At 38.5% G+C, this 16690-nt stretch overlaps 1 protein-coding gene across 6 annotated transcripts in view; it reads left to right on the forward strand.

Moving 5' to 3' along the window:
- Positions 1-16690, forward strand: part of rhbdl1 (rhomboid, veinlet-like 1 (Drosophila)) — an 82238-nt gene that overhangs the window by 21731 nt on the left and 43817 nt on the right. For 5 of the 6 annotated variants that reach the window (XM_054764032.1, XM_054764005.1, XM_054763991.1 and 2 more), the window contains exon 2: positions 12368-12526. In XM_054764032.1, the coding sequence (XP_054620007.1) occupies positions 12461-12526 (66 nt within the window). In that variant the 5' untranslated portion in view covers positions 12368-12460. Of the gene's footprint in view, positions 1-7145; positions 7605-12367; positions 12527-16690 lie in introns of those variants that run through there. The other variant, XM_054764014.1, reaches the window with a different exon arrangement.

Here is a 16690-nt window from a genome sequence, read left to right on the forward strand (position 1 = left end):
AAATCTGAACGGAAGGAATGAGAAGTGCTGTATGCCACCCCGTGACAAGTTGTGCACAATGTCGGTTAGCCCGACCGTACCAACGCACTGTTCTTAAAATTTAACACTTTAAAACTGAGGACTTGAAATTAAAAACGTTGTTAGTAATATACAAAACTAAAAAGAACCAGCCCCACAGTAACATCCAACAATTGTCTGCCAATAGAAATGAGAAATATAGCTTAAGGTGAACACAAAGTCTGAAAGTACAGTGTACACGTACAACCCTTAAGAGTCAATGTGTCACACGGAGAGGTACGGATCTATGGAATAATTTTGATGAAGACTTAAAAGGTGCAATTACTCTACAACTATTGAAAAGACATTATAAACATTTAAATATGATAAATAAAGGTACATCAGTGGTATTATTGTGTCACACAAGGTTTTGTGTTGTTTTTGCATGCAAATATTTCAAGTACAATTGTTCCCTCTTATTTCGCCATTGAGAAAAAAATATTGTAGTAGTAGAGGGTAGTTTGGATAGGAGTTGTAGCAGGTCAGTGAATTTCAATAATTGTGATGCACTGAAAGCAGGACTCACACATCCTAAAAAGCAGTACATAATAAAAAAGTGCACATTACATTTTAATAATGGGTCAGAAAACAGTGACAAGGTTTTTAAACTTTTCTTTTTTTATGCAATCCAAGTTGCCAACAGTTGATGTATTCATCTCTGTGGATAAGGTGGCATACAGCACTTCTCATTCTTTACGTTCAGATTTGAGCAGCAAATGATTTCACGTACCGATCAAGTTCATTCTGCAGTTGTATGTGATAGTTTTTGATTGAGAAATGTAATTACTTATTTGTATTGATTTTCTATGTAGCCTGGTTAGCACTGGTAACACAGTAAGGAAGGCAAACGTTAGTTTCACACTTTCTTTCATACTTCTGCAAAGCCTTTTATGTCACTGTACTGTCCGACGCTCGTCGTCACTCTACAAATGTTCGTGTTCATAATGCAATGAAGACGTGTTGTTGGAAGATTGTGCTTATTGAAAAGCGAATGAGGAAATAGAGGCATAGTTTTTAAAGAACTCTTTTATTGACGGTTAAAGGTGGTCTCCATCCTTGGATGTAAATGACGCTTTTTCACCCAAAAATATAACAACACCAACCAGCAAAAACTGTACACACGCAAGCACGCAGAAAAAAAAATCTATATTCTTAACAATTGTTGTTTGAGCCAGGAAAAAAGAAACAAAAGGGGAAAGCACAGGAACGCACGCGTGTACGCAGTCTCGGAAAAACAATGGACAATTAGCAGCCATGGCTGAGCAGGAAGTGGGGGCGGGAAACAGGCTGTTGGAGCAGTAGCGCCCCCCATTGCAGTACCTAACCGTGACAGGATAAAACAAAGGAATAAATTTGTCATTTGAAGTACATAAGTGAGGTAATCCTACATATAAAAATGTCCATTTTTGTATAAAAGAGATATAAAAGTTAATAAAAACAAAAGAAGACACATGGTTTTTAGTGTAACCATGTCAAGAAAGCCATGGATATTTTTGTAGGTGAGGGCTCGTTTCCTTGCTCCTCATCGTCGTCCTGAGTGCGACCAAAGCATGCTTTCTCCATCAGGTCGTGTATTATTACTTCGGCAGCACCAAGAAGTCTCTCTGTACTTATAACAACGTATCCTGGTTCTACACATGACAGCTGCTGAAGTGCGGTTGTCAGGGTAGGACGGAAAACGCTGTCAACTACCCTGCTGTAGTGGTTGATGTAAATGACTCTTCCTCGTTCATTTAGACAGGAATGCTGCAACTGGCTTGGATGTTCTATGATGCAGCCGTTGCATTCAGATCGTGCTATTTCCCACGCTACCTGATTCAAACATTTTTTCAGTAAGGTTTGGAAGAGGGTGATGATGTTTGCAGTGAATCTTGTCGCCCTTCCAACGTCTTCAGACGGGGTTACGTCGTCGTGCCGATAAACGGGCACGTAGGTCGATTCATTGTCGGCATAACCCCAAGTTGTAGGGACATTGTCGAGGTTGGTGCATTCAGCCGTCTTATTGTGTGGATCCTTGATGATTCCTGTATGATTATAAAGAAAATAATGACATTAGAAATAAAACAAACAACAAGATTAACTGTATTGATGAGAAAGTATGTTTTGCTATGGGTGATGCATCTGTTGTTTACCAGTGGTCTTACGAATTTGCCCGGCAATACAGTAGTATCAAGCATATTTTAAGATAATGTCAGAGATGAAAAGGAAATCTATATCATACAGTACATATATATCTACACATGATATTCTATATCTAATGAACACTTTTAAAAACAAATATTAGTCAATGTTTAGACAATAGTGTTTTACATAGGACTTTCTTATGATAGGAATGTTCTCCAATGATGGATGATGGGTTTGTGGTAATCAGTAAAGGGTGAATATTACCTGAAGACCTCTGCTGCGCCATGTTGAATTAAATAGGGGTTGGGGGAAAAAGAGTCTCCTTCTCTCAATCAAGTTCCAGATGACAGTAGAATGTCGTGGGTACAGCGGATGGTTTTTCGGGTATCTGTCGAAAGGGGGTGGAGATTGAGGAAGCATAGCCTGCCTCCTGAGGCCCCCCATGTCCTGGAGACAAGTCAGGGCATGTTTGTTGGTTTGGTTTTTTAATCAAATAATGTCTCTGCTTTAGTATTTGAATGCTTACAGTATACCGGCGATGTGTTTGGAAATTAAATAAATAAAAAAATCAGTACTTCTGTAGGATTTCATACAGAATGCACGGGTAGCATGCATATATTGTGTCATTACCAACCCCTTGAACGCCGTGTTGTAACTGTAATAAAAAGAAAAAATGAAGAAAGAAGTAAAAGAGAAGTCAAAATGAATAGTACACATATGTACTAATTAACTGTGATTAAAAAGGACACAATGAAAATAATTAATAGAACTCATACAAAACATCATATCTGCACAACTAGACAATGAATAACAATAATAACAACCTCTAACCAATCTTTCCGGGTGCATTAAGCGCAATATATACATAGTGATAATAAATATAATATTGGTCATATGTAAACAGTATATGCGTGTCTTTCTGTTAGCCAACATACAGTATGTACAGTATTTGCATCCACTTTAGGGGGAGGAATTGGCCCTGTAATGTCAAATGTATGCATCAGGACAATCAGGTTTGCTAATGACCAACACTCACACTTTTCAATCAAGACACTCCTTTGTAGGAAAGGCTTTCAGAAGGACACATACCTAACAAAGTCACTATCTATTGTTTTAGATCACCTTTATACAGTATGTTCTAGACTTTTTATTTTTATTAACAGAGCCCAAATGGTTGTAGAATGTCGTGAGTACAGCGGATGGTTTTTCGGGTATCTGTCGAAAGGGGGTGGAGATTGAGGAAGCATAGCCTGCCTCCTGAGGCCCCCCCCCCCCCCATGTCCTGGAGACAAGTCAGGGCATGTTTGTTGGTTTGTTTTTTTAATCAAATAATGTCTCTGCTTTAGTATTTGAATGCTTACAGTATACCGGCAATGTGTTTGGAAATTAAATAAATAAAAAAAGCGTATTGTGCTTACGACCCCTTCTGAGTGAATGGCATGATTATACATTATACAACAAATGGAGCATCCTGTCCTATCAGGCACATACGCATATCTAACTGAAAGAACCTTTAAAGTTGCTGCTAGTGATGTATTCGTCAAATGTGTAACTGAAGTAGCATCATATCAGTACTTCTGTAGGATTTCATACAGAATGCACGGGTAGCATGCATATATTGTGTCATTACCAACCCCTTGAACGCCGTGTTGTAACTGTAATAAAAAGAAAAAATGAAGAAAGAAGTAAAAGAGAAGTCAAAATGAATAGTACACATATGTACTAATTAACTGTGATTAAAAAGGACACAATGAAAATAATAAATAGAACTCATACAAAACATCATATCTGGACAACTAGACAATGAATAACAATAATAACAACCTCTAACAATATATACATAGTGATAATAAATATAATATTGGTCATATGTAAACAGTATATGCGTGTCTTTCTGTTAGCCAACATACAGTATGTACAGTATTTGCATCCACTTTAGGGGGAGGAATTGGCCCTGTAATGTCAAATGTATGCATCAGGACAATCAGGTTTGCTGATGACCAACATTCACACTTTTCAATCAAGACACTCCTTTGTAGGAAAGGCTTTCAGAAGGACACATACCTAACAAAGTCACTATCTATTGTTTTAGATCACCTTTATACAGTATGTTCTAGACTTTTTATTTTTATTAACAGAGCCCAAATGGTTGCAAGTCTACCTTCCTTTAGTCCTTCATAACACTAGAGTGCTGATTAAAAGATAAGACGCTGCAGGGATAGCATGGCTGTGTGAGGAAAGCTCTACAAGTCCAATACATCATGCTGAGATGCAAAACATTTTAACATAAGAAAGCAGACCAAATGGAGATGCGGCCAGGATGGACTCCCGAGAGAAGTCACACCAAATGGACCCGAGTCAGGGTGTTCATTCATGACAAACAAGCCAGGAGAAGAAGTTCCAAGAGGAGCCCTGTTGATCAAAGCTTCAGTATACTGGTACTGCATTTGGAAATAAAGAATATAGTACATTCTTGTATTTGGGTGCTTGCAGTATACTGGTACTGCATTTGGAAATAAAGAATATAGTACATTCTTGTATTTGGGTACTTGCAGTATACTGGTACTACGTTTGGAAATAAAGAATATAGTACATTCTTGTATTTGGGTACTTGCAGTATACTGCTACTGTGTTGTAAATAAATAAATAAATAGAATATAGTACATTCTTGTATTTGGGTACTTGCAGTATACTGGTACGCGTTTGGAACTAAGGAAATAAAGAGAATATAGTACATTCTTGTATTTGGGTACTTAGAGATGATTGTAATGATCCACAGTTGATAAGTCATGGGGGGTGATAAGATAGTTGTCCCAAGGTTTCATGTTTTTTACAGCTTCCTGACTCTGACTCTCTATATCACCTTTATTTGCTTTCATGTATAAAGTCTGTTTTAACGCCAAGGGGTCAAGCTGATAGCTGTGATTTTTCAACAGTAATTGTATCAGCTGGCTGGGGGGAGTGGTCTAGATGCATGAGGGAGTGGCCTAGATGTGTCATTTGTACTTTGCTATTGAAGAAACAAGGTTGGTGGATGGACGGCTGACAGGTAATCATGGCATTTTCTTAAAAAATATAATTTTTAACAAAATAGCTGTAGTAGAAAGACTGGTATCTAAGGTTGTAATGTTTTGACTGTTTTAGCAGTATTATTTCTATTGTTTCAATGAGAATGTGGAAAAAAAGTGTTTTCAGTGTTTTGACTGTTGTTTTGATCAGTGTTTTGACTGTCTTTGCAATTGGCTGATTGAAATGGTTTGAATGGGGACGTGTGAGCTAAGGTTGTAATGTTTTGACTGTTTTAGCAGTATTACTTGTATTGTTTCAATGAGACTATGGTAAAAAAAGTGTTTTCAGTGTTTTGACTGTCTTTGCAAATGGCGGATTTAAATGGTTTGAATGGGGACGTGTGAGCTAAGGTTGTAATGTTTTGACTGTTTTAGCAGTATTATTTCTATTGTTTCAATGAGAATGTGGAAAAAAAGTGTTTTCAGTGTTTTGACTGTTGTTTTGATCAGTGTTTTGACTGTCTTTGCAAATGGCGGATTGAAATGGTTTGAATGGGGACGTGTGAGCTAAGGATGCAATGCTTTGACTGTTTTAGCAGTATTATTTCTATTGTTTCAATGAGAATGTGGAAAAAAAGTGTTTTCAGTGTTTTGACTGTTGTTTTGATCAGTGTTTTGACTGTCTTTGCAATTGGCTGATTGAAATGGTTTGAATGGGGACGTGTGAGCTAAGGTTGTAATGTTTTGACTGTTTTAGCAGTATTACTTGTATTGTTTCAATGAGACTATGGTAAAAAAAAGTGTTTTCAGTGTTTTGACTGTCTTTGCAAATGGCGGATTTAAATGGTTTGAATGGGGACGTGTGAGCTAAGGTTGTAATGTTTTGACTGTTTTAGCAGTATTATTTCTATTGTTTCAATGAGAATGTGGAAAAAAAGTGTTTTCAGTGTTTTGACTGTTGTTTTGATCAGTGTTTTGACTGTCTTTGCAAATGGCGGATTGAAATGGTTTGAATGGGGACGTGTGAGCTAAGGATGCAATGCTTTGACTGTTTTAGCAGTATTATTTCTATTGTTTCAATGAGAATGTGGAAAAAAAGTGTTTTCAGTGTTTTGACTGTTGTTTTGATCAGTGTTTTGACTGTCTTTGCAAATGGCGGATTGAAATGGTTTGAATGGGGACGTGTGAGCTAAGGATGCAATGCTTTGACTGTTTTAGCAGTATTATTTCTATTGTTTCAATGAGAAAACTACATGTTTGAGACACAACCTGACACACAGACAGGCCGGCGGGGGCGGTATTGGGGGCCCCAGTCACACATGCTGAGACACACCCAGATAAGGCCGGAGGATGTCTTGGGGGTGGTGGGGGTGGAGGGGGGGGTCGTTAGGAAAGGAGGGGTATGGGAATGGGGGCTTCCCCCACACGCAGCCGGAAGAAAACACAGTCACGTGGGAATGATTTTATGATTGTTTGTTTGTTTTATGACTTCCGCATGTCCGCTTCCTGATGCTTTGACCCCTGACACATAGGTGTGAAACTTCTTTCATGGTTTATGGCTTCCAGATGTCCGTTTATGACTTCCGCATGCCCGCTTCCTGATGCTTTGATGTTTTATTGTTTTATTGCTTTATTGGTATGCCATAAACTTTTATTGTTTTATTGGTATGCCATAAAATTTTATTGCCCTGTCATAAACATGTCACGTAGGTGTGAAAACGTTTTGATCTTCGTCACATAGGTGTGAAAACGCTTTGATGTTGGGGGGTGGGGGGTGGGGGGAGGGGCATGTCATAAACTTTTATGACAGGGGGTCATAAATCAATCAAGACATGTCATAAATACCTTTTTGACACAAAGTGGATTTTATTACTCTCTCCAACATAATGTACTGTATATATTTTTGGAATCATCCACAATGCGTACGTGAAACATGAGCAATGTCAAACATGAGCACACTGTCCCTTTTCTGTGCGTTCTAAAGAGAGAAAAACAGCTAGCATGAGGGAGCTAACAATGCACATCATGGGACACACCTATTTTGACTATAAAGCCCTCTAAAAAAATGTTATGTACATGTTGTGATCATGCAGTAACAGGTACATTCACGATAATATGTAATACTTACAGTATTTTGCTATATTTTGATCATTTTAAACATTACTTGAACGTATTTCCTGGGCGCATTGATTTCACTTTGCCGATAGATAGGAACTAGCGCTACTTCCCTAAACAACAGAAAGCACATGTCTGTTTTTTCTGCTATTAATCATGGCAGACTTTGTGAGAGCAGACGGGGGGCAAGTCGTTACACCTGCATGACTTGGTGGTGTAAATGTGTAGCTTCCACCTACCCAAAATAAACTGGAAAAGACACCCCAGGCCAGCTGGACCAGACGGACAACTCTCCATCGAGTAAGTCACTATGATATTGATTGTGATACATGGAGTACAGAGCACATGATATCGCAACACAGTGCATCTAGCCGTGTATAAGCAAAACATGTGATGTGGGCCAATACTTGACAGATAATTTGGTTGTCTATTTGTACTTGTTCATATGCTTGTTCTTGTTTCCTAGTCAGTACAGATTGGTGTCCTAGCTATCGCATTGTTTTGGAGCGGGCTCGCTACCTCTCGGTCTTGGCGTGAGGCGCTGCATCACTACGCCAGAAAAATAGTTAGTTGTGTTAGCTTCTACAATAACATTGTCGCTATAGCTAGGTTTATATACAGGTCAGTTATGTGAATAGAACATTGTTGGTGTTTTTTGGAGGGTTGTTTAGGGCTTTATAGTCTAAATAGGTGTGTCCCGTTACGTGCATTGTTAGCTCCCACATGATAGCTGTTTTTATTAGCTGTTTTTCTCTCTTTAGAAGGCGCAGAAAAGAGAAAGATGCGTGGTAATGTTTCACATAAGGATTGTGGATGATGGGCAAAATTCCCAAAAAGTATGCTTTAAGTATGCTTGGAAATCCCCCAAAATACACTCAAAACATATGAATTTACCTTAAATGATTTGGTGTGTTTGAACACAACCTTTCATTGCTCATAATAACACAGTTAGAGTATGATTGAAATGTTCTGCCACCAAAGTTAGGTAAATAGGTTTTCAGACATGTGTGCTATCTTTTAGCTTGATTTACATTTTCAGTCCATTTGGGGCTTTTAATACATACAACTATATATATATATATATATATATATATATAATCCTGTCCTTTCTTTCAATACAGTAAAAATTGGCACATTTCAGACATAATTACAAATGGTGATTAATCATGATTAATTTATTTGAAAACCGTGCTTAATCGAATTCAAATTTGTAATAATATGACAGCCCTACTAATATAGCTTAATTCATTTAATTTGGAGATATGCCGAGTGCCAATAAAAAAACGAGCTGCCAACCGAAAATGGTCCCCTAACCATACTTTGGACACCCCTGGTCTAAGCCCACATGAAAAACAAAACGCATTGTCAGGCTTTCAAGTGGATGCTAAAGCAACGGCTCGTGCTATAACCCCTAAACGTGGGGGGGAAGGCTGGGAAAGACGCAATACCAACAACCAACGACAAATCAACTACATGCAGACTGAAGGTACAACAAAAGAAATCGCACTTGATTCTCAAGATAACAATGAATAAATAAACAAATTGTCATGAAAGGACACCAGAAAGTATGAATAAATAATTATGGTTACAGTCAATGAAAAAGGTAAATGCGATTGAAAGAACAATAAAGACAAAAGGAGGACAATAAATGCATCAATAAATAAAATTACAGTAAAATAAACACTCAACAAATCAGGAGAACAATAAATATGACTAAATAATATTAATAAATTAAACTGAAAAATACCAATGCTCACATAAGGAGAGCAGTAAATTAATAAATAGATAAGAAAATAAATACAATTACATGACATTGAAAACGCTCATGTAAGGAGAACAATAATTATGAATGAATAAATACATAAATATGATCAAATAAAATGGAAAAACATATGCTCACAGGGTACAGGGAAAAACTAGGAAAAAAAATATTTAAAAACAATACCCTAAACAAATTATATAAGACAAAAGACGTATAAGACGAAAAACATACACTACAGTTGAACTGTAACACATTGACCAAATGTTCATATTCCTTCTGATTTTCCAAAGAGTCAGTTACCAGTGACCTATAATTAAGTTTTTATGTCGATGAAAGCCCAAAATGCATTAAAAAGTCAAATAGTATCGATGCCTGTTTATGTGTGTGGAAGTTGCTGTTGTCTGTTATTGTTTTTTCTCTTATCAGCTCCTCTGGGAACAGTGAGGCTCTTTAACTGCGTTTGCCAGCTGCAGGATTGCTATTTATTGCTTATTTGTAGTGTTTTTCCTGAACACACTAACGTGGGTGTTGGCAGAGATCTTAAATCTGGTTTAATCTATGAAGTTGGTCTTTATTTTCACTTTTGAGTTAGCGTGTGTCTATTTTGTCTTACTGGTATTATTTTCTCTTCCCCCTCCATTCTTGTCCTGTGCCATGTGGGTGCCTGAAACATCACCAGGACCGACTTAAGTTGCCTGGAGGGGACCATGTTCGAACAAATATGCATAGAATCCACAGTTGAAGGGATTATCTTCTTGGCTCATTTTTCATTCCTCGGTTTGTTTTTTTTGTATTGTGTGTGTCAGGCTGCTTTTCCATTACAGCCAATCACTGTGTTGAGAGGGAGATAGTACGTAGAGTGCGGATGTTGTCCTGCCTGTGCAGACAATCTTCACATATACTTGTAGATGCTCACATGACATCAGGAGTAAATTAGCCAATGCCCTGGAGAGGACAAGGATTGTATCCGATATCTATCTGTTTATTGTGTGCTGCTGATCTACTGGAGTTGTGTGTGTGCGGGTGTTGTGTTATAATTACAAAAAAAATCTATTTATTACATGACTCAGCTGCAGGAAAACACCCCCTTTGACTAGTCCATTTGCGGCTGCACTCTCAAGTGAGTAAATACATTATGTACTCAGAATGTAGACTGGTAATGATCCTAAACAAATGTGTTACTCGGCGTTTGTGCAGCTTTTAAACAGTTTGGTTCATCTTTATTATTATTCTTAAATTGTCAGTTGCACAGGGGAGCCTTGGGGAAAAAGTCACCACACCATTCCTGACTCCGGCTTTAAAGTTTAGAAAGACAAAGCAACAATTTGATATCGTCATCCTCACGCAGAAAGATTTTGGTCAAACTGTGTTACAATCTGGACTGGCGCACCTCCACTGACTTCACACTGACGCAACGTCTGAAAGCTCCTCGGGGTAACAAAGAGGCTGTTGGTTTACTATCTGAAAGCCTTAATGAGTTGCTTTTTCGTCTATCAGAAAATTGCAAAATGAGACGCTTCCCATGAAGCGCTCCGGTTTGTCCTCAGGCTTGTTTTTACACACTCGGGTAGCTAACGTTACAAATTAATGCTCAAAATCCATATAGTCATACTTGCAGACTGATTGAAGGGGAGTTACTGCTAAATATAAAGGAAAATAGACAAATATGTTGAAAAATATATATGATTCAATTTGAATTCAATATATTCTGATTTAATTTGAATTATTATTAGAAATAAATCATTTTATTAATAAAATCAAAAATATTTAATACAGATGTACGGAAAAATGTAATAATCATACAAAAAATACATGGGTCCTGCAAAAAAGAGCAAAAATAAAGCATCGATAAATATGGACCCCTACTTGCAGGCTGATGAAGTGGAGTTACTGCTAAATGTTGCTTGTAAATGAAACCTAAAAAAAGACAACTATTCAACTAATTGTTTTGAATTTGAATTCAAATTATTTTTATTTAATAATAATAATTGTATTTAATATATTGTGTATTGTTATTAAAATACAATATCCATCCATCTATTTCCTATGCCGCTTATCCTAATTAAGCGGGTAAAATACATTATAATAATATAAATACATTTTATTGCTAATGTACAGAAAAATCACATAAAATCATACCAAAAAAGACATGGGTCCAGCAAAAAATAAGCAATAATCAAGCCTAGATATACACACTATACTTTACAAGCTAATTTTAAGTAGGCGCTATTTTAGACAACCAAACTCAGCCACTGTTATGGCGCTCGGCCACCTAAATCAATTAGTTGGAGGGTACACAGGCATCAGAAGTAGTAACCCATTATAGGAACCACACTGAGTGACTGACTGAATGAGTGGAAGCTGCACATATGAGTTTTTGTGAAAGTGTAATGAAAGTTGCATTGAAGAACACGGTTGCCTCGTGGTTAGCATGTTGGCCACACAGTCGGGAGATCGGGAAGATCCAGCATGCCCGCAAGCTTAGTGAGCATAAGCGGCATAGAAAATGGATGGACGGATGGATGGATGAAGAACACCACATGTTTACACTTGCAAAACTAAACAAGGCCGAAAAGGAGGAAGAAACCAAGCTTATTGCCTACATCAGGGGTGTCCAAACTGGGGCATTTACGCCCTGCAACAGTTTTTTTATTGGCCCTCGGCACATTCTAAAAACACAAAAACAACAAAAAAACAGCCAAAATGGGAACATGAGCAGTAATTTTACAATAATAAAGGCAAAATATTACAATAAAGACATAATATTAAGAGAAAAAAAATTGCATCAAGTAAAAATGTTTGTAAAAAAGTGTAATGTAAGAAGAAATCCTTCATGCAAATAATACACTTTGTCACTGATCACTGTTTTTTTTTTTAAATACAGAAAATGTCTCAGGATATCTACATGGGTTGGTTTAAAAATGTAAAGCGGCCCTCACATTCTTTTGATTTTTTAGTATGTGGCCCTCAGTGGAAAAAGTGTGGACATCCCTGGCCTGCATTGTCATTTATTAACAAGTATATTGCACAACACAGTACCAACAGAACCAATTTTGTAATAGGAGCTGCTCAGCCGGCATTAATACGGCTGATGAATGAGTTCATTCAACAAATTTAACATGCATGAGTTTCATAAAAACAGCACAAGCTCCATTTGAATGCACATGCATAGCTGGATCAGCCACTTATGATGCACATGCAAGCCATGATAAAAATGTCAAAGTCTGAACTTGTCATTTATGTTGATTAGGTACACCTTAATCATTTGACAATGGGTGTGTGATTTTTTTTTCTCCCCCAGCTGGATCCAGAGAACACCGGTTTCATCGCAGTGGAGAACTTCACCAGCCTGGTGGAGCACCATGAGCTGCAGCTGGACCCGTCCAAACTGGACATGCTGCTAGCGCTGGTCCAGAGCAATGAAGAGGGCCAAGTGTGCTACCAGGAGCTCATCGAGCTAGTGAGTAAAAACTACACCTACACATCCAAGTAGCGATACAAAGACTGCTTCGGATATTCCGGTCTGGCAGTGTACACACACGCACGCTCACACACCTGGTTTTGTCGGATCTCAGAAAGGTTAGGGAATTGATTCAGACAGAGGCGGTGAGCTCCGCCGTGGCGAAAATTGACTCGTCTGTTCAGGTCGTTGTCCTGCAAAAGGGAGCATCAATCTTGGCAATGTTTCTTTAATGTGTCAGTAAATGTGGACTCTTAACCTCACAACACGTCTTAGTGAGCACCCCCGCTGAGCTTGTAGTAGTGTGGCAACAGTGCATATCATATTTACAAATATGGTCTGTGCTACAATCAGCAGCAATTTGGAGTTTTCTCTCATGAAATAACAACTCCAAAATGATATGAGGTGAAATAGGACACGTCTATCTCTGTCATTGCCATGGCAACCCCGCATTACCTTCTTTAACATTACAATCCTGATCATCCAGTACTATTCGGGTGTGAGGTGCTTACCACAAAAGAAAAGCCCTGCATTAGACAGATGCTTATCCAAGTGCATATCAGCCTAATGCAAATTACCTTTGATTAGGCCTCCATTGTTAGCAGCAAGTGCTAATCGGAGCTAATTTGCCAGCTCTTTGCTTCTCACAGGTAAGAATTTGTCTGATACGTATATATATATAGAAAAGAAAGGATATAAATCTAGTGCACATCTGGAAATACGATGCAAATATTCCCCCTGGCGCTGAACAATATAGGCGTGCTGATATCCATTTGGAAATAATTATAGCCCAGACATTTATTCACCTAAGCCATTAAGAGGACGTGGCATTAATTGGACGCAGTCGCTCTCTTTGACCACAAGGTAATTTATTAACAAGTACATTGTACAACACAGCAGCAACAGAACCAATGTCGCAAAGAGCAAACCTTTCAGCCAGCATTAATACCGCCGATGAGGTCGTTGTAAGCAACAGCAAGTGTAACGCGCATGAGTTCACACCAGCAGTTGAGTAGCGCAACCAACATTTTCAAGCACACGTAGAGCTAGCTAGACCACTCATGATAATTCAAATGCAGCTACTGCCATTTTGTGCAAAAAAACCAAACAACTAACATCAGGAGGTTGCCTACAGCCACAGCTGATAACGCCAATATTTTTTGACCCCGTGCCAATTAGAGACCCCAGTTGTTAATTGCTTTTGTAAACCATGTGCTCGTCTACTAAATGAGATTCTGTCGTTAATTGAATAGAGGTGTTAATTACAGTAAGTGGGATGATAACATTCAATTCTTGTCACATGATTGACATCATGATCATGATCGTTCCTTTTGCAGAAAAATCCAATATTGTATAACTAATGTTATAAAAGTGGCATTTATTTGTTGCAAAATAAGATGCGTGTGGATGCATTTATCCAGTTAACGCAGTCACTTATTCCCCCGATGTGCCCGCTCTCTCACATAGTGACTTTACACTTGATGACAAATTGAAATGCTGGTGTGATGATACCTTGACTTTGCAGGCAACGTGTGAGGTTATTACAATACTGTGTGACATTTTCAAGCAGGTCATCAGCAAACAACCAGCAGTGCTCTTCTCTCTCTCTCTCTCTCTCTCTCTGTCTTCCTGATTCATCCCTTGTTCTTCTTCTATGCCTCCATCAGTCACTGTTCAGACACATTTATAAGTACCACTCCCTAATTTGTGACAAATGACGGCCTTTTATTAGATCCGGTGTCTTTTATTGATGTCATTTAGCGGACGCTGCACACTGTTTAAAGTCAAGTGTGTGTATGTGCGTGCAACATGAGACAGGCCATGATGATGCAGTGCAGGTCTACAACCACAGTAATAAACATATTGTCAAATCAATACCTCTTGGACAGTGTCAGTCAAAACTGAGCATTATTATCTTTGTTAAGGCAGACTTGTTGACATGGCTCATGTACTGGATCTCATTCAAATGTGCAGGCGTACCTAATGATTATATGATATTATGAATGTTGTGTAATGCATGTTGTTTTCTACTTTAATAAAGCATTTTGTTGCCCTTTTTCCCTTGTCAGAAAGTTAATAGTAAGGATCTACATGTTATGCTTTAAGTAGCACAGAAAGGAAGGTAGCACTTCAAGAAAGCACCAGTCTACTTGGTAAAACAGATTATGTATGACACGTTCTCCGAACCTGCTGACTAAAACCTGACAAGGGAGTCAAAAATTTAAAGCTGAGCTGCACTCAAAACGTGCTTACTTTTTGCAGTGTTCATCATAAAAAACATGTAAGTAGGGCTGTCAAATATAACGCGTTAACGGTGGTAACTAATTCATTTAATTAATTAGGTTCAATTTATTAGTGTAATTAACGAATGCGCACCAGAGCAAGCACGCCTCTGTTATGACGGCAGACGGGATCACAGTGGAGTGTCCTCACACACTCACACACAGTCTGCCGCTCTTTTCTAAGTTCATTGTGACCTGAACACATCAACAGCAGTACAATTCCAACACCATATACTGTATGTATCTCCAACTCACACGTCTCTCGTCCGTTCATCCTGGGAACGACACTTCCTCATTCTCATTACAAGAATGCGAGATGCATTCAGGGGAAGGCAAGCAAGTTTATTTGTAGAGCAATTCAAAGTGCTTTACAGAAAAGAAGGGTAAATATTTCCATAAAAACATAAAATCATGCTAAAATCATTACATAAAATTCCCTAAATCCTTCCATAAAAAATAAAATAAAATAAATTAAATGAAGAGTGCAAATAAAATACTTTCAGTTGTCAAATGCACAGTTGAATAGAAGTGTTTTCAGCTTGGATTTGAATATTGCCAAAGATAAGTCGAATACATCCAGCAGCATTCTGGATGTACTGCAGCTGTTTTACAGCTTGTTTAGAGAGCCCGGTGAGCAATGTTTTTTAGGTGGTAAAAAGCTGATGATGTTATTGATTTATGTGGCTGTTAAAGCTCATATCTGAGTCCAATATTACCCTTAGATTTCAGTTTTGTCTGAGTTTAGGTGGAGAAAGTTGGTTTGCATCCACACACTGGTCTGTTTGATGCAGTGAAAATGTAAATGTGCAGGACCATGTTCACCTGCCGTCAGTAATACGTAGATCTGAGTGTCATCTGCATAGTTGTGGTAGGACACATTGAAGCTGCGTATTAGCTGGCCTAAAGGAAGCATGTACAGATTGAATAATAGGGGTCCCAGGGTTGACCCTTGGGAAACCCCACAGGTCATAGCCATTTGGTCTGTGACACAGTTACGAATTCCAACAAAGTACTTCCTGTCCTCCAGATAGGACTTGAACCAGTTTAGAGCAGTATCAGAGATTCCCACCCAGTTTTCTAACCTGTGTAATAAGATCACATGGTTAACTGTGTCAAAGGCAGGTCCAGCAGAACTAAAAGTGAGACTTTGCCTGCATCTGTGTTCAGACGAATATCATTTGTCACCTTGATCAGAGATGTCTCAGTGAATACGTTTACATGCAGTCAAATAATTCTATCATAACCAGAACATTAGCAATAACCCGGTTGCGCACAGCCATGTAAACACCAATAACCCTTTTGAAAAAACAGAATATGCTCATATTCCGTTTTTTAAAAACCGGAATATTACCCCGTTACTCCGTTTCTAACCCAAAAATCAGGTCATGTATACGCCTATCGGGATATCCCGATCAAAAGGAACACTCATTTGTGTTCTGCGCATATTCTATTCAAAAGGAATCTTGTGTCTTTGGCAGGAACTACTTGTAAACCTGACGACACGCAAAAACCCACACTTTTGGAGTGAAGGGGAAACAAGCCACCTCGCGACAGGAACATTATGTCTTTTATTGACGGTAAAAAGTACCGCAATAGCGAAATCTATCAGAAGGTGAGCAAGCAGTTACGCGAAGCAGGGTTTGTACGAACGCGTCTTCAAAAGTGTCCGGGGGGGCTCTGGGGATATAGCATGGATGTGGATGGCACAGCTCTGGCTCCATTTCCTATTTCTTCACGTTCTCGCCTTCCATTAATGAAGAAAGTGAGACACAATAGTGTCAAGTACTGGTGGTGGGTCAGTACCAGCACCAAAACGCAAACAAAGGTGTTCGTTATCCGCCGTGCCGGTATTGTTGTTGTTTTTGGATACTGGAAGAAGAAG

The sequence above is a fragment of the Dunckerocampus dactyliophorus genome, chromosome 2, assembly GCF_027744805.1.
Source record: "Dunckerocampus dactyliophorus isolate RoL2022-P2 chromosome 2, RoL_Ddac_1.1, whole genome shotgun sequence".
NCBI lineage: Eukaryota > Metazoa > Chordata > Actinopteri > Syngnathiformes > Syngnathidae > Dunckerocampus > Dunckerocampus dactyliophorus.